The 27,550-nt window shown below is 44.9% G+C and overlaps 1 protein-coding gene across 4 annotated transcripts in view; it reads left to right on the forward strand.

Annotated features, from left to right (window-relative positions):
- Positions 1-1,695: 1,695 nt before the first annotated feature.
- SEPTIN8 (septin 8) overlaps positions 1,696-27,550 on the forward strand; it is a gene marked incomplete at its 3' end in the record, with an annotated part of 54,908 nt that continues 29,053 nt past the window's right edge. For 2 of the 4 annotated variants that reach the window (XM_081851085.1, XM_081851086.1), the window contains exons 1-3: positions 1,696-1,992; positions 23,582-23,696; positions 26,447-26,642. In XM_081851085.1, coding sequence (XP_081707211.1) covers positions 1,963-1,992; positions 23,582-23,696; positions 26,447-26,642 — 341 coding nt within the window. In that variant the 5' untranslated portion in view covers positions 1,696-1,962. The remainder of the gene's footprint in view (positions 1,993-23,581; positions 23,697-26,446; positions 26,643-27,550) is intronic. The other 2 variants (XM_081851088.1, XM_081851087.1) reach the window with 2 other exon arrangements.

The following is a 27,550-nucleotide window of genomic DNA, read 5'->3' on the forward strand; positions in this document are numbered from 1 at the left end:
TCTGGCCTGTTTTTTGGTGTTCATCTTCAAGTCTGGAGGAGAGGAGAGGTTTGGTAGGATTCATCCATTACTAATGGATGAGCACTTTTAGGGGTTTTGTTTTCTTGTGTTTTTATTCAATGCATTTTTGGTTTTGAATATGAAGGTGTTTTGGTTTCATGGATTTGTAAGTGCTTTGAGACATCTTCTTGTGAGAAGATTGATGAACAGTATAAATAACTTATATTCAAAGTGGATTTTGTATTTGACAAAATGGTATCTAATCTCATCTTCAAAGGGGAAGACGTGAACAAGCTCACAGTGTATGGCTCTCGTCTCTCAACTGGACAAAGGATTAGGCCAGGCCAGGCCTGCTTTGTTAGGATATTAATACCAGCTTGCTCTTAATCTGCTTGCTTAGGATTTGCTAGTTTTGTGATTGTACTAGAAAGGTATTGGTTTTATTTTAAATTTTTCCACTGCGTTGTAACACCACTTTATTATTTTTTAAAGTGTGGAGTGACATAAAAACAACATTTAAATGTTTATATTTGAGGCACCCCAAGCAGCTGCAAAGAAGATGCTGATCACAAGATCTATTGCTTGATTAAATGTTTTTGCTCCCCCCAAGTTACCACTTGGGCTGGCTCTGGAAAGAAAGCCGTTTGAGACCCAGATGGAAACAGGCCTCCCATGCAGTCTTCATGAAGTGCTTCCCCACCCCAACACCCGTGGGACTTACAACGGGTATACTGTTCAGCACAAACTTATTGTGATCAGAATAGTAGGATGGGCATTCCTATGAGCCCACAGAACTTTTGAATACTTGGTGCAACATAGTGGCTAACAATAAGTGGAGTTGTGTGACTGTTGCAAATAAGTCAACAAATGGGAACGCCCTTGATTGAAAACTTCCAGCCGCTCTCGAAGGCTGCCCTCTTATTCCAAATGAGCCCCCTTTAATTCATTGGGGCTTCAGACTTTGGCAATCTTTGGTAATATGGTGCTCTGAGAGAGCCCAAAATCTGGCACCCCCAAAATGGATCTTCTCAATTTTGCGCCCCCTCAGCTCAGCACCTGGTGCAGGGGAACCACCCACAGAGTGATAAATCCAGTGCTGCTTTCTTCCTAGGAAACATCATATGTTTTGCGCTCCAAGTGACCCTCCAGGATGATTTGGTCCTCCACTTCCCACGGGTCTCAGCCAACATGGCCAATGCTGAGTGATGCTGGGAGCCGTGATTTAACAAGATCTAAAGGACATCTGGTTGGAGTGGATGGTGTTGGGGTTATAGACAAGCCACTCTTCCCCTCCCAGCATTTTATGCGTCTCTTTCTTTATTGCCTCTGTAGCCCATCTTTTCTTCCAAGGAGCTCAAGGCGGCGTACATTATTATTATTATGGTTTATTGAATATATATACCTATACCCGGGGGGGGGGTCTCATGCTTCCCGCTCTCCCCGTGCTACCCCAACAACAATCCTGTGAGGTAGGTTAGGCGGCAGCGATCTCTGCGCTGATACCTGGGAAGCGCTTGGAAGGAAAGCTTTCCCTCGACGCTGCGCAGCTTCTCTCCAGCTTCGCCGAATTCCGCCCGCAAAACGCAGCGACCCAATCAAGCCCCGGACTACAACTCCCGGCATCCTTCTCCGGACCGCGCACGCCGGGCAGCTGCGGTTCGGCGCCGCTGCCGCCTTCCCCCTTGCCACTCGCGGGGCGTTCTCCTGCCGGGCGGGCTGGGCGTCGAGGCTCCGTGGGACGAGCGGGCTCCCCGGTCCCGCCAGCTCCGCGGCGCCCCGGGCGAGGGCGGCGTCCCGCGTCCTCCCCAGCCGGAGAAGGGGGAGTTTCCAGGAAGTGGCCATATTGGATTCATTCAGTTGCCTCAGCCCAGGGAGGAGGAGGAGCAGGTTCCCGGCAAGACGGCCTCCTAGAGCCCCAGCAGCAGGAACCCCTTCGCCTTTCGGCCCCCGGATCTCCCTGCCATGGCTGCGACGGAGCTGGAGCGCTTCTCTGTGAGTAGCCGCCGCCGCCGCCGCCGCCGCCTGGTCTCTAGCCAGGAGGGCAGGGGCGCCGCGCGCACGCCGCTCCCTCCAAGAGCTTAGAGACCCCGGCTGGCGGGGGCTGCGCCGTGGGAAAGGGTTCGCCGTGGGGGAGTTTAGGGACGGGAGTCCGGGCCGCGCGGGGGCTGCCTGTCTGAATTGGGCTGAGCTTGGGGCATCAGGGATCTCCCGGGGAAGGGAGTCGCCGCCTTCTGCAGAAGAGGCTGCGCGTCTCGGCGCACTCTCCAGCAGGCAGGCGTGTTGTCACTTACTCACCAGATTGCCAGCCCCGCCACGAAACACGCGTTTGGCGGGGGGGGGGCAGGGAGGGGGCTTGTGCCTTTCTGCCAGGATAGATGGCGATGGAGGGACTGGAGTGGGGGCGACCTGTAGTCCTCAGTGAGCGCGACTCTGTGGGAACGTGGGGGCTAAGGCTGCGTTTCCCACCCCTCTTACCTGGGGGTAAGCCCCGCCGAATTCAGTGGGGCTTATTTCTGGGTAGAGTTGCAGTCTCGGGGGGGGGGATCCTCCATGGGTTTTGTACGGCTGCACCAGGCGCCAAGGCTGCCGCGTTTTAATACATGTGGCCCGCACCCAAGGAGTGGACTGTCGTAGGTAGTCGGATAAGACCCACCAGCCGACTTTCTCTTTCCAAATTATCGGGGATCTTCCCATTCCGATGGACTTTTTGCCCTGCCCTGCAGTATTTGTTTAGGCTCTGCGGCAGGAGATGGGCAGCTGGCCTTCAGGAATGGAAACAGCAGCTGCAATTCAAAAAAGCGTCCTTGCAGCTCGATCCTGTGCGTGTCTGCATGGACTCGACTCCCACTGCTCACCTCTGAGGAAGTCGCACTGAAAACTAGGGCTGTTTCTTGTGGATGTTGTGTGCAGGATCTCAAAGAGATGAGCCTCTTTCATTCTGAACCAGCTGTCGCCCAAAGGGGATTCTTCTCGGTGCATTTAATCTTAATGGAGTGGGAAACCTTTGGCCCTCCAGATATGCTTTTTAAAAAACAAAAAACCCTGCTATCAGGGCTCATGATCAGGGCTCATGGGAGTTGGAGTCAGGAGGACCACAGGTTCCCTGTCCTTAATTTAATAATTCCTGGGCGGGGAAGTCAGATGCTCAGCAGAAGTATTACCCACATAGTTGGCTGCCAATATATTGCTGCGATTACTTACGCAACTCGAAACTTGCAGTGCATAACAGAGAGAAGCAAAAGTGAGCTTTTCTGTTTCCTAGTGGCTTTTACTCTGTGTTAGAAACTGGGAGAGAAAAGCTAGGAGCCAAATGGCTCCTGGGTTGTGGACGCCAAAAGAGAGTGTCTAGTTGCCGTTCAGCAACACTTTTTATTTATTATTGCATAAGCATGAACTAATACGCAATTCACATAAGTGACATATTGTTAATATCACATTTCTAACAGAAATTGTTAATACATGTTTAATTTGGTGCTTACAATAAAAATACTGGCACCATACTACAGTTTTCAAAACACTCTACTGTGTTCTTAACATATTGTCTATCCTTAACATATACTTTGAGGCTTCAAAGCACATACATTTCAATAATCCTTGAGTGTCAGCCAGGTGCAAAAAAATGGCACCTAGACTTTTTGAGCTGCTTGCAAATGGAGAATCTTTATGCATGAAATGCACTTGGCTCCCTGCTAATTTCGAACCCTGCTTTTACTCTAGTAATGATGAGCAGCTGTAATTATGGGCCTGAACCTACCATTTCTACTGAGGCTAAATAGTATCTTCCTATTGACATAAGTTGATTATAGAAATGTGAACTGTCTGTTGGAAGTCCCATATGTGATGTTGACACTGCACACATATATATATCACATTATCTTGGACGTGAGAGTATGCAAACACAGTTCAGCTAATAGTCCAACCCTTGAATTCCTCAAGTCTGTGATATGCATTCGTGCAACATGCATGAATGAAATTTCATGTTCATTATGCATTTAACCACTCTGTGCTGTCTCTTTCAGACACCTTTTATCTAGCTCTGTGAAAGAATGAGAGATCTCCTTCCCCACAAAACCCTGGGACATACTAGTTTTATGTATGCCTTAGTATGCTTACTAAAACAAACAACATTTTTTTTCTTTCAGAATAATTTCTTTTTTGAAGGCTGATTGTCAAACCTCTGTGTGTGCCATTATCCGGTCTAGAACACAGCCAATGTTTTGTTTGAGTTGCCAGATGTCTCTGGCCATTGCAAATCCTTAATTGTGTAAATGTTGGCATCTAAACAAGACAGAAGCCAAGGAATGGCTTTCTAAGCCAACACTGTGGGTGTCTCTGAATGGCAACATCATTTAAATGCACATTTATGAGGCACAAACTAAGACTGTGCCTTGTAGTGTGTTTGAAATGTCAGATGGAAAGTTTGGGAAGTGTTTTGTATATTTATGTTGGGTCTGCAGGAACCTCCTGTTAAGAAGAAATGAAACAATTACAAAATGTACAGCTGCTCTTATATATACATTGTGTACATATAACTGTATACATTGTATAATCTCATTGCACTCTATGAAAGGCATAGGTTAGTTAAAACGATCTGATACTGCCTTGCATCTATGGGTTTCTAACTGCTCATTTAAACAATTATATTGTTTCCTTCCTGGCTTTTAGCTTGTGCTAATTCACACAAGCATTTTCTCTGGCCATCTGGAGGTTTATTTATTGTGTTGCAGCCTATGGCAAAAGTCAAGTGGAACTCTGTGTTATGAAAGGAACCAACTCAGGGTTGGCTAACTCCTGCACTGGGATTTTCTGAAGATGCAAATTCTTTAAATGAATGCAGGGTAATATTCAGAGGTGTATTTCTGCTGGCATAGCAGCCATCCCATTAGCCGGAACCTTTGTTAATAGGGTAGTCAGTGGAACATTCAAAACCGATGGATGGTGTGCGGCGACATTTGCATGTGCAAAATATATGGGGCAACTGCGGCTGTTATATATGACAGTTGAGCTTGTGCACTGCTGCTGGCACTGTTAAGGGTTAAGTTTGTTAGGAGTTTCTGGGAATTGTAACTCTGTGAAGGGCAAACTCCTGTGCCCAGAAATCTTTGAGGGCAAGAATGTGCTTTAAAGGTACGGTGTGTACACAGCCTGATAGTTGATGCCTCATAGGGGGAAATCAAAAAGGGGAGAGAGGCATTGTAATGGGTGCTAGAGTGAAATTTATTTATTTATTTATTACACATCTATACTGCCCTTCATCGGAGGATCACAGGGTGGGTTATATAATGTAAAAACACAAAAATACACAGCATAGTAACGAACAGAAACCATAAAACCACGCATGCACACACAGTTTAAAAGGCCATAGATTGTTTAATTAGCCAAAGGCCTGAGAGAACAGGAATGTTTTTGCCTGGTGCCTAAAGATATGTCACAAAAGCGCCCGGCGAGCCTCCCTGGGGAGAGCACTCCGCATGTGGAATGATGGAAATTGCATTCATACCCAAGATATACCCAAGAGACAAACACTCCAGTCCAATAAGCTGAGCTAAGTGGTGGTGCCTATAAATGCCAGAGGACAAGAGGTATATCGGGATCTTCCGTGAAGTTTTAGTGTGGGGGCAAATCAAAGTGGGAGAGTTGAGATTAAAGCAAGAGCACCATTAATGTGATATGTAAAGCAGCCTGAATCAACAGGGCTTGCAGCATTTTCTCCTGAATGGAAAGCTCTTCCATGTGAGGGGGGGAGGAGTATCATGTGATGATCACATGTCCGCTTCACTGATTGCATTCACACATGTACGGAAACTGTACTTGCCCATGTGTGTGCAATGAAATGCACGTGTACATATCACACTGTTGGTTGCAGTCTGCATGCAGTTCGCAAAACAGAGAGTTTGAAACAGTCCACAGAGGAGGACAATCCACAGTGAGAATGAAAGCATGCAGTTATGCGCAGGAGCATAAACTGCCGTTCTTGGGTACATCATGGCAGGAGGGCAAAACTTGATACTGGAACAGGCACTGTGGGATTAATGGGATTTCCTCTGTTTATGCACACAGCCAAATTGCGCATCTTGAAGTGCCTGCAACGTGGACCCCCTCCCCAGTCCATCATAACGATGGAATTGCACTAGTTATAGCATAAATGCCAAATAATTGTAATGCCAATTTTTTTGAGGGGAGGAATAACTTAAAAGTTCTGCTGTTTGTTGTTAGTGTTGAAAGGACATCCATGTAGGCATTGATACAATGGGAATAAAAATAAACCGAGTTGAGGCTTTTGCTAAAACAGCAAGCTCAAGTCATTTGTATTCCCTTCCAGCGCCAGTGCCTTGAAACCTTGCCAGAAACTTGCTCTCAGTGGTTACTTGTGTTTCTATTGAGAGTAATTAGCTCGGAGGAAAATTGTTCCCGTGATAATGTTTGAACCACTCAGAATGCAAAACAAATCACAAAAGTAAGCGCTGCTCAGGTTTTTGCTTTTGTGTGGTGTCAAGAAATCGAAAACGTTGTTTCTATTAGGTGAATGGTGCAGACAGTATATGCTATATAATTGCTACCAGAAGCCAAGCTGGATGGGATTTGTGTAGGTTTAAAGCTGCCATTGGTGGTGTTCAAAAGCTTATATGTTACTGTAGAGTTATTCAGGAGGAATTACAGTGATGACCATCATCTTTTATTTTCATGTATCGGGAATAGCTTAACTTCCCAAGCTCAAGTTGTCGTAGTTTGAGCTAACATAATATATAGAAATTCTTTTCTCACCATGGTTTGAGTGCATCCCTCCTGTAACATTTCCTCCTTCCCTTCTCAGATCTCTGAACAAAAATGTTGAGCATTCTGCATTAGTTTCAAGCCCTTATGCAGCTCTGGCTATGGGGAGAAAGTAACGCATGAAATGAACTGGGCTGTGACCCATTTATCTGAGTGCTGCACAGTCTATCCTTGGAAAACATTTTTTGATTCAAAACTGGGTGTCTGGTGATACTGGATTCAGCAACCTGGCTTCCGCTCCCACCCCCCTCCATTACTTTTTCCAAGGACCAATACTAGTTTGAACATCAAGCGCCATTCCCCTGTACCTTAGGAAGGCCCTCTGTCAAGCAAGAGGAGCTCGGTGTTTAGTTATTATGAAATATATTGTGGGAATTGTTCTGCATGTTGAAAATTAAATTTAAAATATTGTTCAGAACGGTTTGTTTTTTCACTATCATAAATTTCGGGTATGTTTGTGTAAGACAATGGAATGTGAATCCCACCCCCACCCCCTGCCAGCCCCAGCTGTTATGTAAGATTTTGCTGGAGCATCAGTGTGTTCTGTCTGCCTGTGACCTTAATGATGGCCTCTGGAAGGGCAGATCAATCCTAATTTAATTAGAGATGTAGCCAAACTGAACATCCATCCCTGCACGACCATGAAGCTTGCTAGGTGGCCCTGAGCAAGTCACGATCTCTCAACTTAATCCATCCTACAGGGTTTTGCTGAGAGGATAAAATATAAATCTCTGCCCAATAGTGGCACAGACATGGATTCTTTAGTTTTGTTACATTTTCAGGGCTGATAACTGATATCTGCTGGGTAACTTGGTGCCCCTGAAGATATACAATATACACTAAATGAAATCTAAGGCTGCATTCCTGTGTATACTTGGAAGCAAGGTCTAAGGACCTCCATGGAAGTCAAGAGAAAGTTAGCATCCATACATACAGTTTGGCTGCGCATTACGTTGGCCGACTTTGATTTAGGTGCTGAATCACTTTCCTATCCTGTGATGCCAAAAGGGAGGGCAAAGAGTTGATTTGGTGCTCATAAAACATGGTTGAATAGCTACTTCACAACTGCACACCTGCTCTGACCCTACGGGAATTATAGTGCAAGCCTACTTTTCTATACAGAAGTAAGCCCCATTGAATTCAGTGGGACTTGCTCCAAGTTAAGTGTGTGTAGGACTGCAGACTTAGGATTTCACATTTTGAATGTTTTCATCTTCATTGCAATAGCTGGTTTAAAACTCTGTCTAGCTCTGAAACCAGGTAACCATAGTTTCCCAGTCTGGATGGAATGAGAAGGTATGGTTAGTTGAAAACTTCCCAGCTTACTGCAGTGTATGCCAAGGAGTGAAAAGGTGGCAAAATGACAGAGAGCATGAGCAAAGGGCTTGTGCATATATTGCCTTGTTTAAGCTGAGAAATGATTGTCAGAACCAGGCCATTATGTTACTTCTATGGGGGAGTTCTGAGCTTCCTTTTTAAATACCAGTAGTGATCATTGAATCCAAAACTGTGGTTGGAATAACATTTGATTCTCAATACTTCCAGCACTCCCACAGAAACCCTGCATGACCTAAAAGCCAATGTCATATGGAATCCTGATGAATAAGGACTCCATCTCACACAAACACCCAGTAGTTAAGGTCTCATTATTAAGCCATTATTCATGGTTGCAGAACTGGAAGTGTGGAATGCATCTATTAAACATAATTGTAATTTAAGTGTGATATGAAGAGTGTATCTCTGCTGCTTCTCTGCAACTCATCTTGGTCCCTTTCTCCTTACAGCTTGATGGGAGCAACTTGGAGCATAATTTTTTCCCCTTGAGCCAGCAGCTTGTGTTTAAGCTCTACCCTGCAGGGCTATAGTTGGGCTTTGGGATATTCAGCGACCCTTCTGAGCACGTGTGAAGCGCCTTCTTGGTGCTTCTTTCATAGTTCACATTGGGGATTTTGTTCTGGGTTTGTGTGTTCTGGGTTGTTCACTTTGAGATGGCTATATTGTGTGCCTGATGCCCTTAATACACACAACAGATGTTTGTTGGATTGGACACCCTTATGAAGCATGTCACTCTTCCTTGTCAACTGTTGACATTTCCAAACCTTTGTCCCACATTAGATTGTATGGGTTTGGGGTTTGTTTTTCATTTTTCTTTGGGAAGCTACCTTCACTTCCCACACTATGTTTAAAACAAGCCAGCCCCTCTCCTCTCTCTACCCCCCTCACCCCCACGTTGCTAAATGCAAAGTGCGATGGAAGGAACTATTATAAGAAGCTGACAACTGATGTGGCACAATCTGGGAAGCTGGGCTTGTTCTGCTGGGCTCCCCCCCCCCCCCCGTGCTAATGGTTTTATGCTTCACCCTCAGCTGCTGAGGTTTGATGTAAAGCTCTTGAGATGATAGGGTGTTCTTGGCAAATAAAGGAGTTAGAAAAACATTTCAGAAATGTTACCAATAGCTGAGGCAACAGTGTGAGAAGAGGTCATGTGTCTCTCTCTCATTTCATAACAGACCACAACTGTGAAATGTTCTGTGGAGGACTGCTGTGGGAAAGTTGATGGCTGTGATTTCCCTTTTGAATTGCCTTGGAGCCGGCTTGGGATGCTTCCTACCTCACAAAAGGATACAGGGCAAATAATTCCTTTGCGGGAAAGGGAGTTGAGCCAGAGCTGTGTTCTTAGATTTCCCACCACCACCACCACCACCGTGGAATTGGGATGACATGAGCCTCCCTAGATATTCTCTAGGAAAGGTGCCACATGTCATGTCCCCAAAGTGCCTGTTCTCCAATCACCATCCAACTAATTTAATTTGTTGGGCTGACAGTTTCCCTGAATGGATCTGCATGCATAGGCTGGTGCCTTAGCCAGATTAAAATCCATGGTTGCTGGGACCCTGTACTTCTCCTACAAAGGGTACAGGTCTTGTCTTGTCTCTGATGCCCCTTAGTGCATCCTCCCAAGGGCAGCATGAGGGCAGGGATGGGGTTGTGTTGGCAGGGACAGATGGGAATTGTAGATCATGGTATCTGGGTATCACTAGGATGGTGAAGGCTGTTCTACCCTCTTCTTGAGCAGGGAGTTGGAGCACAGACATGGATCATCCCTACAGTTGCACAGCACTTTCCAGGTTGTCATCATCATCATCATAATTTATTATTTGTACCCCGCCCATCTGGCTGGGTTTCCCCAGCCACTCTGGCCGGCTTCAAACAAAGATTACAAATACATTAAAATGTCACACATTAAAAGCTTCCCTAAACAGGGCTGCCTTCAGATGTCTTCTAAAAGTCTGGTAGTTGTTTTTCTCTTTGACATCTGGTGGGAGGGCGTTCCACAGGGCGGGCGCCACTACTGAGAAGGTCCTCTGCCTGGTTCCCTGTAGCTTTGCTTCTCACAGTGAGGGAACCACCAGAAGGCCCTTGGCACTGGACCTCAGTGTCTGGGCAGAATGATGGGGATGGAGATGCTCCTTTAGGTATACCGGGCCGAGGCTGTTTAGGGCTTTAAAGGTCAGCACCAACACTTTGAATTGTGCTCGGAAACATACTGGGAGCCAATGTAGGTCTTTCAGGACCAATTATGGTCTTGGCAGCCGCTCCCGGTCCTAGAACCTTAGAACTGCAGTGTGACTGATGCAATGCAACTTGCAAGCCCTTTCAGCTGCTCCTTTCCTATCTCTAAACTTAGGATGGGGAGAAGAGAGACGAGACTGGCACGCATCATGTTTACCACTGCATGAGTGAATTTATGGATTCATGGCTCCTTTTTTCTGCTGCTTGGCCCTGCGGATTTAAGGCACACATCACCTACATCTGAATGACTATGTTTTATTTAATTTATTCATTTAATATATTTATATCCAAGGTGTGTTAACTCCAAAGATTTTTCAGAACTGCTTATGAGACAGACGTTGAGATTAAAAGGGAAAACGCCAGAATATCAGCAACACAGGTAGTTATTAAATCCACATTAGCCATGTTCAGGGCGGCTTACTGCTAAGGAACTTGGTATATGATTGCAGCCTTAGCCTACATAATTGATACAAGGTACATACAGAACCTTTGTCTTAGGCTGCAACAGGAGATATTTATTTATATTCTAGTGCAGACTTGTCTAAACCTGTGCCTGGGAGAGAACTTGAGTGAACAGGAGATGAAGGGCAGGACCACTCTTCCGCATTTGCACCAGAGATAAGTGGATAGTTTAGTCTTGGACCCGAGTCACCACTTGAACACAGTGCTTACCTTGGGCTGCTGCTTTTCTCTGACCTGCCCTACAGTTCTGCATGGATAAACCCTCTCTCACCTTGAATGTCTTGGAATGGTGCGCAAAAATGTCTAAATTTCCAAGGATTTGTCTTAAGAGTTTTGAATGAACAACTGCTTAAGGATTTGAAGTATTTAGATTTCAAATGTGTATCCTTGTGTCATTCTGCTGCCGAAGAGCTTTGAGACTGGTGGTGAAGGGTGCTTTTAGCTCCTCTGAAAGTGCGACTGAGCAGGGGCTTGCTAACAGAACTGACTGTGGCCTTTCGTTTTCCAAACCAGACGCTGTTTATCTTTTCCAGCATGTACTCATTTGGGGAATGGAATTCTTGTTCTGCTGAAATCATGAACTTTCTCATCCTTAAGGTCATTCTGGAGGAAATGTCTTTCATTTTTTTGTTTCATGGTTTCCCTCTGTTTTTTTGCTGACTTCTCCAAGGTCCAACTTACGTTTGCAGGAGTGTGTTCTGTGCAGCAGTGATAAGAGGCCCAGTTAATTTGGTATAACTGTGTCTGGCCTATGCCACTTGAGGCTGTAGATGGGAGGGCCCCCAGATTTCACCGCTCCTCCAAATAAAAATAAAAACAAATCTCTGAACATGACAGGGGGAATAGTGCTGGTATAACCTTCTTCCTTGTACAGTATTTTTCTAAGAACCGTAAAAAGATAAGTAAATAAATAAAGAGCCTGCCTGCTGAAGTGGCCCAGGTCCAAGACAGGTTTACCACTTTAGTGAGAACTAGACCAGAGCAAACCCTGATTTTGTTCCCTTGTGCTCTTGCAACATTAGGCTGCCTTGTAAAAATACAGCAACATATCAGAAAAACCTGATTAAGTGCAACATTCTTTCACTTTGTGTAGGGTGGGGGAGCATCATTCCTGAAGCCTTACCCATCTATACAAATACTTGGATGGCTATTCTTGCAGTGTGCACACATTGACAGGGGTTAGAGTTTTGACCTGATCTGTTTATCTTTGGCTTATTTGCCTGGTCTAGAGAAGGGAAGATGTACCATAAGTCTGATCTATAGATGTCTGTCAGGTTTTACCATGAATGCTTTTAGAAAACATTGGAGGGGGGGGGCAGTGTAGAGATATTTGACTGCTGTAAAAATGTGATTCAGGCAAGAGAACTTCTAGAGATATTAATTAGCACCTCTTGCAATTTGTGCCGGGGGGAACAAAGGCCAGGGTTAAAAGAGACCTGCATAAATGTCAATATATACACACAGGGAGTTTCATATTTGCCCTGCTCCCATTTAATTCCTCTGCACTGTGTTGCTGTTCTCCTCTGGAGGGGTTTCTCTGGCACCTTCTTGGGGATCACAGGGGGCTGTAGTGAGAAGGGGGGCACAAAAAACTTCTACATGAACAAAATGCCATGCATAGCCTTTTAGATCCCATTCAAACTCTCCTCCCCAAATTTGGAGGAACTTGGAGTCTATCCTTTGTTTAGGTATGGAAAATATTATAATGCAAAATTCCAAAGGTTTTTTTAACTACTTAAGGCATAATGTAATCCAAGCATGGCCAGTTAGAAATATGAGTTTGTATTTTGGTGTTGTATTGATGTGTACAATACTGTCCTCTTCTTTTATAGTCAAATACAGGGTTTTTTTTTTTTACTTTGCATTCATGCCTGCTATTGAAATTAAAAGCTCACCAAATGTCCTGTTTGTCAGCGTGGGAAAGAGAGAGCAGCTCTCCGCTGTCATGAATGGGATGGGCAACTGGGAGAGCATGTGTTTCTGGACTGAGCAGCTATTTCTTTCACAACGTAAGTTTTTAATACCTTGATCATCCTTCAGCTATGCTTAGCAATGAAGAAGTTGAAGATTGAGCAATCCAGCACATACCTAAGCAAAGATAAGTGACATATTGTTTGCTTTTTAAGGTGAGTCCAGAAACAGCATTTAGATAAAGAGGCTCAAATGTAAGATCAGCTTGCTTGGTAAGAGCCCCAGCCCATTGAATTGCCTTCCATAAGTATGCTGGGACTGTTGAGGAGAAGTCATTTTTGCCTTCCAGAGAACCCCATTTTGTCAGCATCAGAGAAGTGCTTCTAAAAGGTTTGAGTGGCATTGCTAATACGTAAAGCTCTTGCTTTGCTGAGCAGAAGCAAAGATTTTCCTCTGAATGTTTGCTGTTCTAATGGGTACAGCAGAATATGAGGATGGGTTGTTGTTTTTGATCCTTTAAAGGAAAATGAAACAGCAAAGTAATGGGTTGGAACTTGTGAGCTTGGTGGACCAACAAAGAGGTTGATTATCTTCACATTCCTAGTGAACTTTTTGCAACATTCAGTGTGCATTTAAAACACATGACTTCCCCCAAGGAATTGTGGGAATGGGAGTTTTTTCCTCACAGAACATAGTTACCAGCATCTTTAACAAGCTACATCCCAGGATTCTTTGGTGAAAACCATGTGCTTTAAATGTGCCTCAAGTGTGCTTAAAAAGTGTGGTGTGGATCTGCCCACACATGCCTGTAGTTAAAGGTATAAGAGGAGTATGAAATTCCTGTTGATGCATTGACTGGAGAAGGGTGGTGGGAGAATCAGAGAAGTCAATAAACATCCCACTCTGAAGTGGTTCACCTAGAGGCAGACTTTGGTCTTTCACTTTTCAGCGGCACATCATGAGAGGCCAAAAGTCGTCTCCTTCCTTTCTGCTCATTTCACTACATCATAGTCATGGCACCTTGCAGCGCCCCCTAGGCTCAGTACCCAGTGTGGCGGAACCAGTCACGCTGCCCAAAACCCACCTCTGGTTTACCCATTTGGAAAGTTGTACAGTTTGTTACAGAAGCTTGAGACAAAGCTTGAAAGGTTTGGTTGCTGTGCACTCCAGATCAACAGAAGCAGCATCGCAACGAAGTTGTTCGGAAGATTCTCCCTCCTTCATTCCTGATCTGCATTCTGGGATTGTACTGCAGTTTGCAAATGAAGGAGCTGAAGAGAATGTTACCCTTCCTGTGTGTGTCCCCCCCCCCCCCATCTGCTCAAGTTGGCTACGAGTGTTGCTTAGCACAGATGCAGTCTGGGTTTTGGATGCTTGAAAGCATTTGTTCCTGAATGGTGAATGAACTGATTCTTAAACAGCTTCATCAGAATCATCAAATGGCTGATACCTACTTAGTTTCTGACAACAAGAGTTCTGCTGCATGGAACTTTGGATTTCACTGAACAAGCCGCTGTAATAACTTTAGAGGGCCATTGAACGGCCTACCAATATAAAGGTCACATTTGGCAATTCATTGTAGGCCAGAGGACCAGAGCTAATTAGCATACATAGCTGCATGTAATTAATACAAACCATTGCCTCTAGGCCACCCAAATTCCTCAGCAGCTGCATGCAACAGTCCTTCTTATGAGATATGTTTCTGCTCTGCTTACCCACACCCTGCCTTGTGAAACAGTTCTCAAACTATTCTTCCTCCCCCCCCCCCACCTCACTCTGTGTCTCTGTTTCTGTCTCTCAACTCCTGACTTGGATTATGATGTGACTGCTTAACCAGTGACAATATCTTTTGCCCAATTACTGTACAAAATACCCAATTTATCCTAATCCTGTCCTCTTTTTTTAATCAGGGTCTGTATTATCCCACTGAGCTACAAGATGGGATAGTTTGCTAAGCTGTTAAAACCTTTCATTCAGGAAGCAAAGAAGTCCTATTTAAATCAATGCCATTCCTTTGGAACAGAATCAGAGTGTTTGAGGCATGTGCCACAGAAGGAAATGCGGAATGACTGAAGTAGTTTCTCTCCTGCTTTACAGATGTTGTGGGACAGGAGGAGATCCTTAATTTCCCACTGAGCATATAGTTTTTCCAGTGCCTTAGTCCAATGTCTGGAAGTGGTGCTCAGACTCTTTGCTCATAGGCACAGTCTTTGCAGCCTTTTTTCATATTGAAAGGCAGAAACTGGCTTCCCCTTGTGTCCTTAGCTGGTATGACAGAGGGCTTTCACCTTTGTAGGTGGTCAGGCAACTGTGCATGAGGTTTGTTCTGAAAAATATTTATAATGCAAACCTGGTGGTATATTAAGGTAGGGGTTGGCACACAACAGATTGGGATCTACTGGTGTATTTCCAGGGGGTTGCATTAGATCAGCAAGGGTTTTTCCTGACTCCCAGCTGTTCAAACATTAGCAACAACTAAATAACTCCCCTCCATCTAAATTAGGCTGTTGAAAGTAGAAAAATAACCAGGAATAGATATTTGTGTGAAAGGACTGTGCCCTCAGTTCAGTTCTGATGTTGAAAAACAAATTTCCTAGGCTTGGAATGCCAAGTCAGAGGCACCCTGTTTTTTAAAAATTTTAACCATGTGGCTTTTGCTGGTAGTTCTAATAGAAAACAAAGTTGATTTGACAACCATGAAGGCTTCCTACCCCTGCATAAAGGCATTCTTGACACCTCTATAAAAGCTTGACAACAGTAAATGCACTTGCTTCACAATCAGTTCTGAACATCATGTATTTATTGATGCCAGCAGGTTTCTTAAAATAAAAAAATTGTGTGTGTTGCACATGCTTACCCCAATGTAGCCTAGCAAGTCTATGATTCTTGAGTAGGGCCAAGGCAACCCACCCTTCCTCCATGAGTTCCCTCACCTCATGGACTGGGGGGAGGGCAGTGGAAGCAGCCTTTCTGCAGCTGTAGCAAGTCTTTCAGTTCAAGAACTATATCATATCCTGTTTTTGAAACTGTATTCTGATGGGTCCTTGATTGCACTCTGCTGAAAGTACAGTCGTACCTTGGATCCCGAAGGCCTTGCGAGGCGGACATTTTGGCTCCCGTACGCCGCAAACCTAGAAGTGAGTGTTCTTTGGAACTCGAATGTCCGAAGTGGCTTCCGCAGCTTCCTATTGGCTGCAGGAGCTTGCTGCAGCCAATCAGAAGCCGCACCTTGGTTTCTGAACATTTTGGAAGTCAGACGGACTTCTGGAACGGATTCCATTTGACTTCCGAGGTACCACTGTATGTTTCATTTTTATTTATTTATTAAATTTATAAACCACCCTTCACCCAAAGTTCGCAGAGCAGTTTACAACATAAAAATGCAAATAGAAAACACAAAATACATAATATAATAGCAAAAAACCCAAATAGCCTAATAGCTCCCCCTCCCACAAACATATTTTAAAGACCATAGATTGTTTAACCAGCCAAAGGATTGCTTGAAGAGGAACATTATCCCCTGGTACCATGGACGGGAGATGCCTCCCCCTTCAAAACTGTGCATATGAGAAGGTGGCTATAGAGCATGCAAGTTCAGCTGTAATAGAAGACATGTCACAATGCTCTAGATCTCGGGACTTCAGCCTGCCCTGACAATTCATGCCAAGAGTTTAGTGGTCTGAATATTCTGACCTGCAGTTGTGCTCTAATTGGGCACCCTGAGTGACATTAACTGAGTCACAGATTTCCCTACCGGTAAAGTAATCAATGGATCCTATAGAGTGCCCTATATCTCAGAAATAGTTACAGTAGGCCAACAAGCCTAGCTGTTCTTTATAAAAATGAATGAACGGCACGCTGTGTGGAATGTTCCATCTTCGCAAGTGTATCAGCTTGCCAGCAGAACAATGTCTCCCCTTCTCCTGCACGCTGCTCTGGGGTTCTCCTGACCCCCAAGGATGGCCCAATACATCTGGGCACCAGAGACGAACCAGAAAATGGTGCCTCCTGCCAGAGAAGAAGAAGGAGTGAAGATCTCCATCAGGAACAAGGGGGAGAGTGAAGACCAACATCGGGAACAAATGAAGGAATCAAATCAACCTTACTTGGTGGTTGAAGTGGGAATCAAAATCTCTCATGGGGGGAAAGGCCCCTCTCTGAATCACACTGGGCATGTGGAGACCCCAGAGGGCAGCCCCTGCCATTTCCTGCCCAGGCATGGGAAGAGACCAGCAGTGCCTCCTGTCACTATAGATGTGGCATTGGATGTGCTGTTGAGGAGGTGGCAGATCTGACCTCCAAGGAGCACATTGCACCTGGCAATGCATTCCTTGAAGGCTGGATCCTCTGCCCCAATGGATCCTGCTGCCTGAGGCAGTTGCCTCACTTTGCCTCATGGGTGTGCTGGCCCTGTCTGATGCACACCCCGGCTCCTTTTGACCATTCAGAACCTATGCCACATGGGCAGGTAACTAGTGTGAACACCTGGCCAGGAGTTTGGAAGACCCAAGACACCCTCTGAGGCAGAAATAGGCAGTTGATAGAAATGGCAAGCAGGATTCCCCAAATTTTCCTGCCAGGAAGAACCTTTCCTGTGGATTCTGGAGATGATTTGCCTCACTCAAGGGAAATGGAGGCATGAGGAACCAGTCTTTTTCTTCATGTTGACAACATGGGCATGTGGCAGTTTCCTGTGTGTTAGGCATAAAGCTTTGCCTAGAGAGCTTGCTTACTTGCTCTGGCACACCTTTTTAGAATTAAAGGCCCTACATGGGGTCAAATGAGAGGACACTTAAATGTCAGCTGTTGTTATTGTTGTTGTTGTTGTTGTTTAGTTGTTTAGTCGTTTAGTCGTGTCCGACACTTCGTCACCCCATGGACCAGAGCATGCCAGGCACTCTTGTCTTCCACTGCCTCCAGCAGTTTGGTCAAACTCATATTTGTAGCTTCGAGAACACTGTCCAACCATCTCGTCCTCTGTCGCCCCCTTCTCCTTGTGCCCTCCATCTTTCCCAACATCAGGGTCTTTTCCAGGGAGTCTTCTCTTCTCATGAGGTGGCCAAAGTATTGGAGTTTCAGCTTCAGGATCTGTCCTTCTAGTAGGAGACTAGATTTTTATTGGGCAGTGAGTAAAAGGCTGGAGAATCAAGGGCTTAATAACTAAAGGCTCTTTAGAGCACAATCAACAAACTAATTAGGTGGGTCTGGTCTTGCTGAGGCAGCACATCTAAAGTAGCTTATAAACAAAAGGCCAGTCAGCTGATTATAGTCTTAGTAAAGATTCAAACACATTTCTCCCTTTTGTTTGGTTCAGTTCCTTTGTGTCAAAGACTATCATTTTCAGTTCCAAGCCCTCCTTGATTAGTTCATGTGCTGCAGTATTTCAGATATGTTGTCTTGTTGTTTTTTTCCTGCCCAAGGTGTAAGGTTTGTGTCACATTTGTAACAAGGTGTGTCACATTTGTATCCTGCCTTTCCACCAAATGGTCTCAAGGCTGCTAACAGCAGTGGCAAATGTTGCAAGTATTGTGTTTCTTGGTATCCACCATAGGAGTCAACTCCTAGGGTCTGATGTCCCTTCGCCCTGCCTCCCATTGAAATATTTGAAGGGGCCGACACACACACACCCCAGAGTTGATGGGCTCTGGCATTCAAAAGGTGTTCGTGTGCTGGGTCTTGTGATTGATTATAGTGACAGACTGTTCCAGACTCATCCTAAGAGATATCCATGCAAGAACTGGAGTGGGGTTTCTATTGCCAGATGTGACTGGCTCTCCCACGTGCAGGAGTTGATCCACCTGAATAAATCTGTGGACTGCTGGACCAAGGCCATTGATTGAGCTTTTATTGACAACTGATTCTTCTGTTCTTTCTACTTCAGTCACAAGAATTGTTTGTTTGGAATCGGATGGAAAACTACAACAGTAAGGCCACCGTTGACTTTCTCGGTGGTTTTACAGTATTAATTTTTGAGAAATGGGCTGAGTAATGCAGTCTCCTTTTGGGCTGCTACTCAGAAGCAACTGTGAACATATTAGAAGAGGAGGGGAAGCATAAAATAACTCCCAAAGCACATATTATCTTTTCATCTTCCCGTTTTTGGATTGTCTTGGTTTTGCGATTTGGCTTGACTGAGACAGAGCTTTCTTATAAACTCATAATACTGATTCTGGCTGTTGCCTAGGAACATGTCTCTGGTCTTTCAGGGCATTCATATTCTAATCATAGCTCTCTGGCAAAACCTTGTTTACTTCCTTTCCAGGCAGTGTCAATGACACAGCCTTCAAAGGTTTTGGTTTTATGTTTATAACTTGTCTTTCATTTATGCTTTAGAGAGGGTGGGTGTGAGGAACATATCAGCCCTAGGCAATTTTCATTAAGAATACAGACTGCCAGCTGAAGTGATTGGATAGTCCTTAATTCACATTTTGTATTTCGATAGTAAAAGCAGGCAGTCACTCACCTGGCTTCCTTTGGTGAGGAGGAACAGACTTCAGATGACCGTGAAGAGAAGCTTCTGTAAAATGGAAAAGATCTAGTTCGTTTCTCCCCACTTCCAGCACAAATGAATTAAGGGCCAAACTAAGTTCCTAGGAAGCTGTCTTGTATCCAGTCAGACTACTAGCCTATCCAGCTCAGTACTGTATGCACTGAATGGAAATGGCTCCCTAGGGTTTCAGACAGGGAACCTTTACCTGGAGAGGCCTTTTGCATGCAAAGCTGATGCTCTACCACTGAGCTACATGGCACAAGCATGTAATAGTGCATTTTTTAAAAGTTATTATTTTGTACATCTCAGCCTTCTTCCCTTTTAGAGCACGGGGTAGCTAATGACACACTGTCAATAAAAGCAGCATAAAGCAGAACATAAATTATAATGGTTAACTTACAAAAAGACAGTAGCAATACATATCTATAGAATACATCAGCTGCTGAAGAGGAGTGAAATTGTGACTGCAGCATATAGGAAGGAGGATTTAATCCTTTTCCTGTGTGTTGCAGTCCTGCTATAAACCTCTGCCACCATCCTTCCATCCCTCAAGCTGAAATTGGCCTTGGAACAGAAACTTCCAATCGTGCCAGCAGTGAGTTTTGAGTGTGTGGCTTACATCAGGGCGGTTGTGGTTGGGGAATGGTTAGACACCCGCTCGCTGTGCAATATTCTCTCCCTGCCTGATGTCATTTTCTTGCTCTCCCCTCTCCATCCCCTCCTTGAGATTTAAAGGTATCTTTTTTAAAATGATACTGTAGTCAGTGGTGTCCAAACTTTTTTCAAAGAGGGCCAGATTTGCTGAAAGTTATTGACCTTTTTTAAAGGATTGAAGTTTTTAAGGATTTTACCCCAGAAATAAACTTCCACAACTAACTGGATTAGGCCCCTGAAACAGACTTTGGACAGGCCTGCTTTAGATGTTCACATTCATTTAATATTTGAGCCTACCATACGTATGTGGAGCAGGTTTTCAGGCTACCCAGTTTTTCTGGGCTAGTAACCTTTGTGAACACACTTTCACTGTGCATCAGCCCCACTTGCCATGTATTTGCTGAACCCCTATATTATGTCCACTAAGTCATGCTGGCTACATGACCCGGAAGCTGTACGCCGGCTCCCTCGGCCAATAAAGCGAGATGAGCGCTGCAACCCCAGAGTCAGCCACGACTGGACCTAATGGTCAGGGGTCCCTTTACCTTTACCTATATTATGTCCACACAAAGAAATCCTATGTACAAGTGTGTGTGCACGTGCCCATTGGCCCAGGATCCCTCTTCACATTGAAGAGCTCTGCTTAGGGAGAAGGGAGCTTAACTGCAACTTCCAGCTTGGGTGGCGTGCTAAGTGATACCATAACGTGGCTTACTGTGTTACACAAACAGGGAGTCCTGAAGTGATTTACTGAAACAGCATCATACAAAATATACAGCTTTGAGTGATGGCTTCAGTTTCTGCTGACAAACGCAGTAGGTGTAGATGAGTTTTTAAAATGTTGATGGTGATAGTGGAGTAAACTGTTGTGGTCAGCCAGGGCTGTCTTAAGCATATGTGGCGCCGGGGTGCAAAGATCCACTCGGCGCCCCGCCCCCCCAGTTGCCCAGTCCCAGGTGTGTAGGAGGGCGGAGCCGGCTGCCCACCTCAGCGTCTCACTGGCTTGGTCGCCCCCGAACTCACGGCACAGAGCCACCTGCACAGAAGAGCCCGCTGCAGCGCTCTGACCGACGAGTGGGCTCTTCCCCGAACTCTTGGGCCCTGGACTCTAGGCCTGGCGCCCCTGAGAGCCCAGCGCCCAGGTGTCCTTCATTCCTAGCACCTATGGGAAAGACAGCCCTGTGGTCAGGATATTTCCCTACCCTGAAATCCTGTCTGGAGACACTCTGTGCTGTTCTTCATTTGGTGGAGGAAAAGGGAGCGGGAGCACAAATGTCTATCAATATGTTCCGTAAAAAAAGATGAGATCATTTCAAAAAAAGAGCTTGAATAGCAGAGTTCTGTCACAGCCAAGAAAGTTGTTTTTGGTGTTTCTTCTCTTGCCTTTTAAAATAAAGGGAGTGTGTGCTTAGTCTTTTGAAAGAGGACATTAAAATGCTTGAGTTGGTCTTAAGTTGAACAACAAGTTAATCTTTTGTTTAGTAATCTTGGAGAGAAGTCTCAAGGCTTCAAGTCCTCCACTGGAATAAAATTTAAAATTGGCAGCCAGTGAAGGTTTTCATAAACACTTAGCTTCTGTAGACTGTTCTGCCTGATGGAACATCAAGACAGGATTTATGCGGGTGGGAACGGAGAAACTCAATCCAGAAGCATCAGTGTTTGTTCATTTCCTACTCTCAGTTAACCTCCATATAGTTTTGAGGGATTAGAAGCCTTCCTCAGTTTTCACATAAGTAAACCCACAGGGTAGTCCTTCTGGGACAGTTCTCCAAATTGTTACCTGTGGAGCTACCAAACCACTGCGATCCTGATAATAAAATTATCATTAAATGAAAGGTGTTTGCAGAGAAGTGGGTGGACAACTTTTAAAATAATAGATGAGGGAAGTTCCTCTTTTGATTTCAGATGGGAGTTGAAATTCAACAACACCTGGAAGGCCACCCCTGGTTTAATGTTACAGATAACGCCTGTGTTGATTCAGAGGACAAGCACTCAAACGTGTACAATCGGGGTTACCAACTGGGTGCCTGCAACTTCTTTGCTAATGCGACAGTATATGGAGATTTGTTTTGGGGTGAGGAACCCATTTCATCCCATTTTTTATAGTGCAAAAAAAATCTGACTTTTGTGAAAGATCTGGAATGGATATACTTGATATTTTCAGTAGTGTGGCATGTGTACAAGCGCCATCTCACTTTTTGTGGAGTAGGGATGGTTTAGGTGACGGGTCTGTTTCAAGGCCACTTCTCTTTGACCAGAGATGGCAGAGAGCGACAACAGCAGAGAGTCAAAGTACTGCCCATGACAGCGATCCTTATCCTCAGATAAAATTTCCTCACGGTAGCCAGGTTCACTATAGCTTAGGCAGACATATAGGTCCTCTTCTAATCCTCTATTCTCCCTCCAGTTCAGTACACCAAAATATTAAGGTAAAGATAAAGGGACCCCTGACCATTAGGTCCAGTCGTGACTGACTCTGGGGTTGCGGCGTTCATCTCGCTTTGTTGGCCAAGGGAACCGGCGTACAGCTTCCGGGTCATGTGGCCAGCATGCCTAAGCCGCTTCTGGCAAACCAGAGCAGCACACGGAAACGCCGTTTACCTTCCCGCCGGAGTGGTACCTATTTATCTACTTGCACTTTGACATGCTTTTGAACTGCTAGGTTAGCAGGAGCAGGGACCGAGCAACGGGAGCTCACCCCGTTGCGGGGATTCGAACCGCCAACCTTCTGATCGGCAAGTCCTAGGCTCTGTGGTTTAACCCACAACACCACCTACGTCCCTTCTCCAAAATATTAGGCATTAAATAAATAACATCTACCCTCATGCACATGCTTATAACTCCATTTACTGGCTGGAGGAGCACAAGGCGGCGTTAGGGGTGTGACCTACAGCCATGGAACTTTTCTCCACTTTGGTCAGTACCTGCCTTTGGTGTAGAAAGGAAAACCTCACCCTCTAATAGTGACATATAAGCAAAGGTGCAGACAGTCAGCTACCAAACCCACTCTTTAAACCGCCGGCTCAAACAGTAACTATCCCACTATAAATGGAAAGTGTGGAAAGACCCCCAAAATACCACCGTAACAAGAAAACCTGGTGTGGTCGCAGATGGCGAGGTGAGTGATGTGCAGCCCCCACCACCTTCGCGCCCCCCTTCAGGAGTGCGGGTGAACAAAGCTGCTTATGGCAGATTCAAAGGAAACAGATCAAGGGCTCCCAAAGCTGCTCCCCTTGGCTAACACGATTCAGATGCAGGAGACTTTAGAAAATGAAAGGATTAAGAAGTAATAAATAAAACATGTGAATTTGTCTCTTCCCTCCCCCACCACTCCTTTGCACAGTGAAAGCTGCCGGATCCGATTGTGTGTTGGTTTTCCTTTTGAAATGGCTTCACAGTTGAAGCCTCCTGTCTCTTTAAGACGATTCCTTGTTAGATCAGGGAGAGTTTCTCTCTCTCCTCTCCCCCCACCCCTTCTTTTTCTGATGCTTGACTATAATTACCAGTATGTCTGGAATGTGGCATATAAAAACATAATAAACCTCTGTGTGGGCAGCGCTAGGATTGCTTCTGTGACTACGGAGTCTGCTTGGCTTCAAGGGAAATGGTAGTGTGTTTATGGCTTTTATATTTTTCACCCAGTCTCCAGTTTCTGCTAACTTCCTTTCAGAAAACCCCTGCTAAATAATAGCTTTCTCTTTTTTCTCCCCCCTGCAGAATGAAGAGAAACGGAATCTCGCTCTGGGAGGCCATGTTGGATTTGACAGTCTTCCTGATCAGCTTGTCAGCAAATCTGTAGTGCAAGGCTTCAGCTTCAACATCCTCTGTGTGGGTGAGTAAAGTGTGCACTGCAAACGAGAAAGGCACTTGGACAAAAACAACACGTAGAAGAAACCAACTTGTTAGAAGCCTGGGGGAGCCGGTTGCTTAGTGGAAGAACACGTGCTCTGTATGCACACAAGGTCCCAGGCTCAATCCCTGGTGTCTCCAGTTAAAAGGGCCAGGAGAGATCTCAGCCTCTTCTACTCCGACAGTAGCTCTCCTAGGCTAGATGGACAAAGAATTTGACCTGGTGTGTTTCAGGCACTGTTTTCAAACCACAGCCTTCTGCCCATGGTGGCAGGTGCCCATTGGGACTGGACTGGTGGGGTCGAAAGCAGGGAGCCCTAGCAGTAGGTGGAGTCAGAGCCAATGACAGGCTGAGCTACCCTCCTTCCTGGTCTGGTCGTAAGTAAGAAGGCAGGCAGGCAGGGGCTGAATGAGGGCATTCCCCATTGCCTTAATAGAGCAGTCCCAACACCTTATACCATGGCTGATGTGCAGAGCTGAATCTCCCAAATTTGAGATGTAATGCATTTTGTTGAGGCAAGGCTAAAACTACTATAGTGGTACCTCGGGTTACATACACTTCAGGTTACATATGCTTCATGTTACAGACTCCACTAACCCAGAAATATTACCTCGGGTTAAGAACTTTGCTTCAGGATGAGAACAGAAATCATGTAGCGGCGGCGCAGTGGTAGCAGGAGGCCCTATTAGCTAAAGTGGTGCTTCAGGTTAAGAACAGTTTCAGGTTAAGAAGAGACCTCCAGGACCAATTAAGTTCTTAACCCGAGGTACCACTGTAATAGGATTTAAACACCATTCACCCTTTTTTTCTTTTTAGTGGGGTAAGGGCTTTGCTTGCTTTCTATATGACTGAGTTTCATGTGATATTGATGAAGGCCATGACTTATACATTGCTTTCACAACTACTGTGAAAAAGTCACATTAAGAAGCTGGATTTTCAGGTAGCTTGCATTTCTAATGGCTGGACCTGCTCCTACGAGATTCAACCATTGGTTAGAATAAAACTCAGTGAATACAGGATTGGATAGCTTGAACCATATGTTGTTGCTGAAGCTGCTGGCTTGTTTGCTTACTTGCCTTCTCCTCCATAGTCTGATAGAGTTGTCTCCCCTATCTTATGACTTTCACAGGGAGCATTAAAGTTACGGTGGTTAGATTGGAATCGGATTGGAATAATTTGCTTCTGGCAATGATAATTGGGGCCTTTGATCTTTGTTTTAATTTTTGAAACATGCATATGATTCCTGGGGAACAGGTTTTGGTCTCCAGAAGGCAACCTACAAGGCCAAATTCTTGCTTTTATTTTTGCAGATTTAGCTGCAGCAAAAATTCCATAAATGCTTATCGTGTTAATTATAATTTTTCCCAGTCCAATCTGGCGAGTATTGGAAAATACTTTTAAATACATTGTTCTATGTGCTCATGGTTTCTGCTTAGTAAAATAGCTCAGGAGAGAATTTAATATACTCCAGGTCTCTACTGAGAGCTATAGGTGTGTACAAAAACTTCTGTGTGATTTTGTCACACTCATTGGTATATTTCCCCTTCCCCTTGTTTTTCACATCACATCTTTCTAATCAGCTAAGTTATTTAACCAGGGAAGCATCATTTATTTTCTCTACTAGAACAAATGGGGAGCAAATGATCATAATTGTGGTGGGACTTAAAGAAGCAGAGCGATGGAATTGGGAAATTTGACCTTGACCTTGATATTTGACCTTGATTTTAAGGAAACCCCCAATAATGCTGAATTCCTTTCTCTGTTCTCCATTCACCGCAGATTAATGTAACAAAATAAAGATGATCAACGTTGATTCTGACAGGAAGACTAAGCATTTACTGTAGTTGCGTAGGCAGCGGTATGGGCAAGCAGGAAGGATTAAGGTTAAAGGCCAAAAATCAAAAGAAATATATAAAGACCCTTTCTGTGGCTTGGAATGTCTTGATAGAATCTCAGTTACTAATGGGACTGGGCCAGCCTCGAAAGCTTTCTGTTAACTCATGTTTCAAAATATACCCACACTTCATTGCCTCTCTGACAAAACAGCTCCACTATTTCACAAGCTTGGGTAGCCGCCAGCCATAGCCAGGAGCAAGTATTCCCTGATTCACTTCCCATTTGCTCTGCCAGCTCTCCTTGCAACATGTCCTTGCATCATACACCAGCCCAGGGGTTTCTGGTGCTCTGCCATCTGTCAAATATCCAGACTAGATTGAAATTATTACACTATTCCACACTGAATCATGATCTCTCAAGGGGAGTTTGCCCATAATTAGAACATTGGAAGTTTCCTATAGGGTTGTGGAGAGATCGTGTTGACATTCTGTAAACCTTTCCCTTATTAGTCTTCACGTCTCGCTGCTCTTTTCAGTTTTATGTCTGGAAAAGCAATGCTAGCCCGTGGCTGCTTAGCAGCACAGAGGATCGAACTTAAAAGAAAGTGGCATGTTTATAGAAAGGATATTGCCTCATGCTATTAATACTGCCTTTTGCTCCTAAAACAAAGGAAGTGGGTGGGAGGTGGGAGACACCATCTGTGTTTTAACAGAGATTGAGGAGTTGCACATACTGAAGGTTTGTTTTGTTTGCTAGAAGCCTTTGGGGAGAAAGCTGTAGATAAATCAAAGGGTCTTTATTGCGAACTCCCTGAAATCCATTTGTTCTGAAATCATGAGAAATATTTAGCGGGGAAAAAGACAATGATGCATCTCCTTATTTCTGGAATTTCTCAGGTGAAACTGGTATTGGGAAGTCAACGTTGATGAACACTCTCTTCAATACAACATTTGAGACTGAAGAAGCCAGTCACTATGAGCATGCTGTTCGCTTGCGGCCACGGACTTACGACCTGCAGGAAAGCAACGTCCACCTGAAATTAACCATTGTAGATGCTGTGGGGTTTGGGGATCAGATCAATAAAGATGAAAGGCAAGTCACTTTCCGATTTGGTGCAGAAAAGCCTGCAGTGCTTCGACGTGTAAAGGAATGTCTTGGGAATAAGCTGGGCCTCACATGAGAGTGGCCATGCATAATGTGATCAGCTGCTTTGGGCGGCCTTCGCCAACCTGGTTCCCTCAAGATGTTTTGGACTACAACTCCCATCAACCTCAGCCAGCACAGTCATTTTGGACTGCAACTCCTATTACTGGCTGGGGCCAATGGGAGTTGCGGCCCACAACATCTGAAGGGCACCAGGTTAGCAATGGGCAGCTTAGGACACAATGATTTACTAATCCCATTCACAGTTGGGCTTGGTGGGACATTATGTACTGAATGTTGACCCTAAACCTCTGGCCTTTGGACATACCGGCTGTATTGATTATTGATTACTCAACTCGGTGGGTTACACCTAGGTTGATGCTTGAGGTGCTGTTCCTCCCTTCCATTTACTGCTTCTGTCTATCCTCCCATTGCTCTAAACAGTAAGCTAATTGGTTCTTAAGTTTTGCCCTGACTCATTTGCAAAATGGCGGCTTATGTGCCTCCTCCAGCGTGAGAGAAATAACAATTTGGAGGAAGGAATCCTAGGTCCATAATGGCACTGAGCATCAACAGGAGAGGGCCTTTCAGTCATGCTTGTGGGCTTCCCAGAAGCATCTGGTTGTTCACTGTGGGAAACAGGATGCTGAACTAGACAGACCTTTTAACCTGCTCCAACAGGGCTGCTCTTCTCTTCTGGGGCAGATGATAAACAATCAGTGCTTTCTCTGTTCCTTTGTGACCCTATCACTTTGCATGTAGCCCCCACCCTTCTCTGGCTTCCATTCTTAGAAACAAGTAGCTGAGGACAGTTGATGTCTGAGTAAAAGATGCATAATGTAATGCAGACTTGGACC

The sequence above is a fragment of the Podarcis erhardii genome, assembly GCF_964252035.2.
Source record: "Podarcis erhardii genome assembly, chromosome: 2".
Lineage (NCBI taxonomy): Eukaryota > Metazoa > Chordata > Lepidosauria > Squamata > Lacertidae > Podarcis > Podarcis erhardii.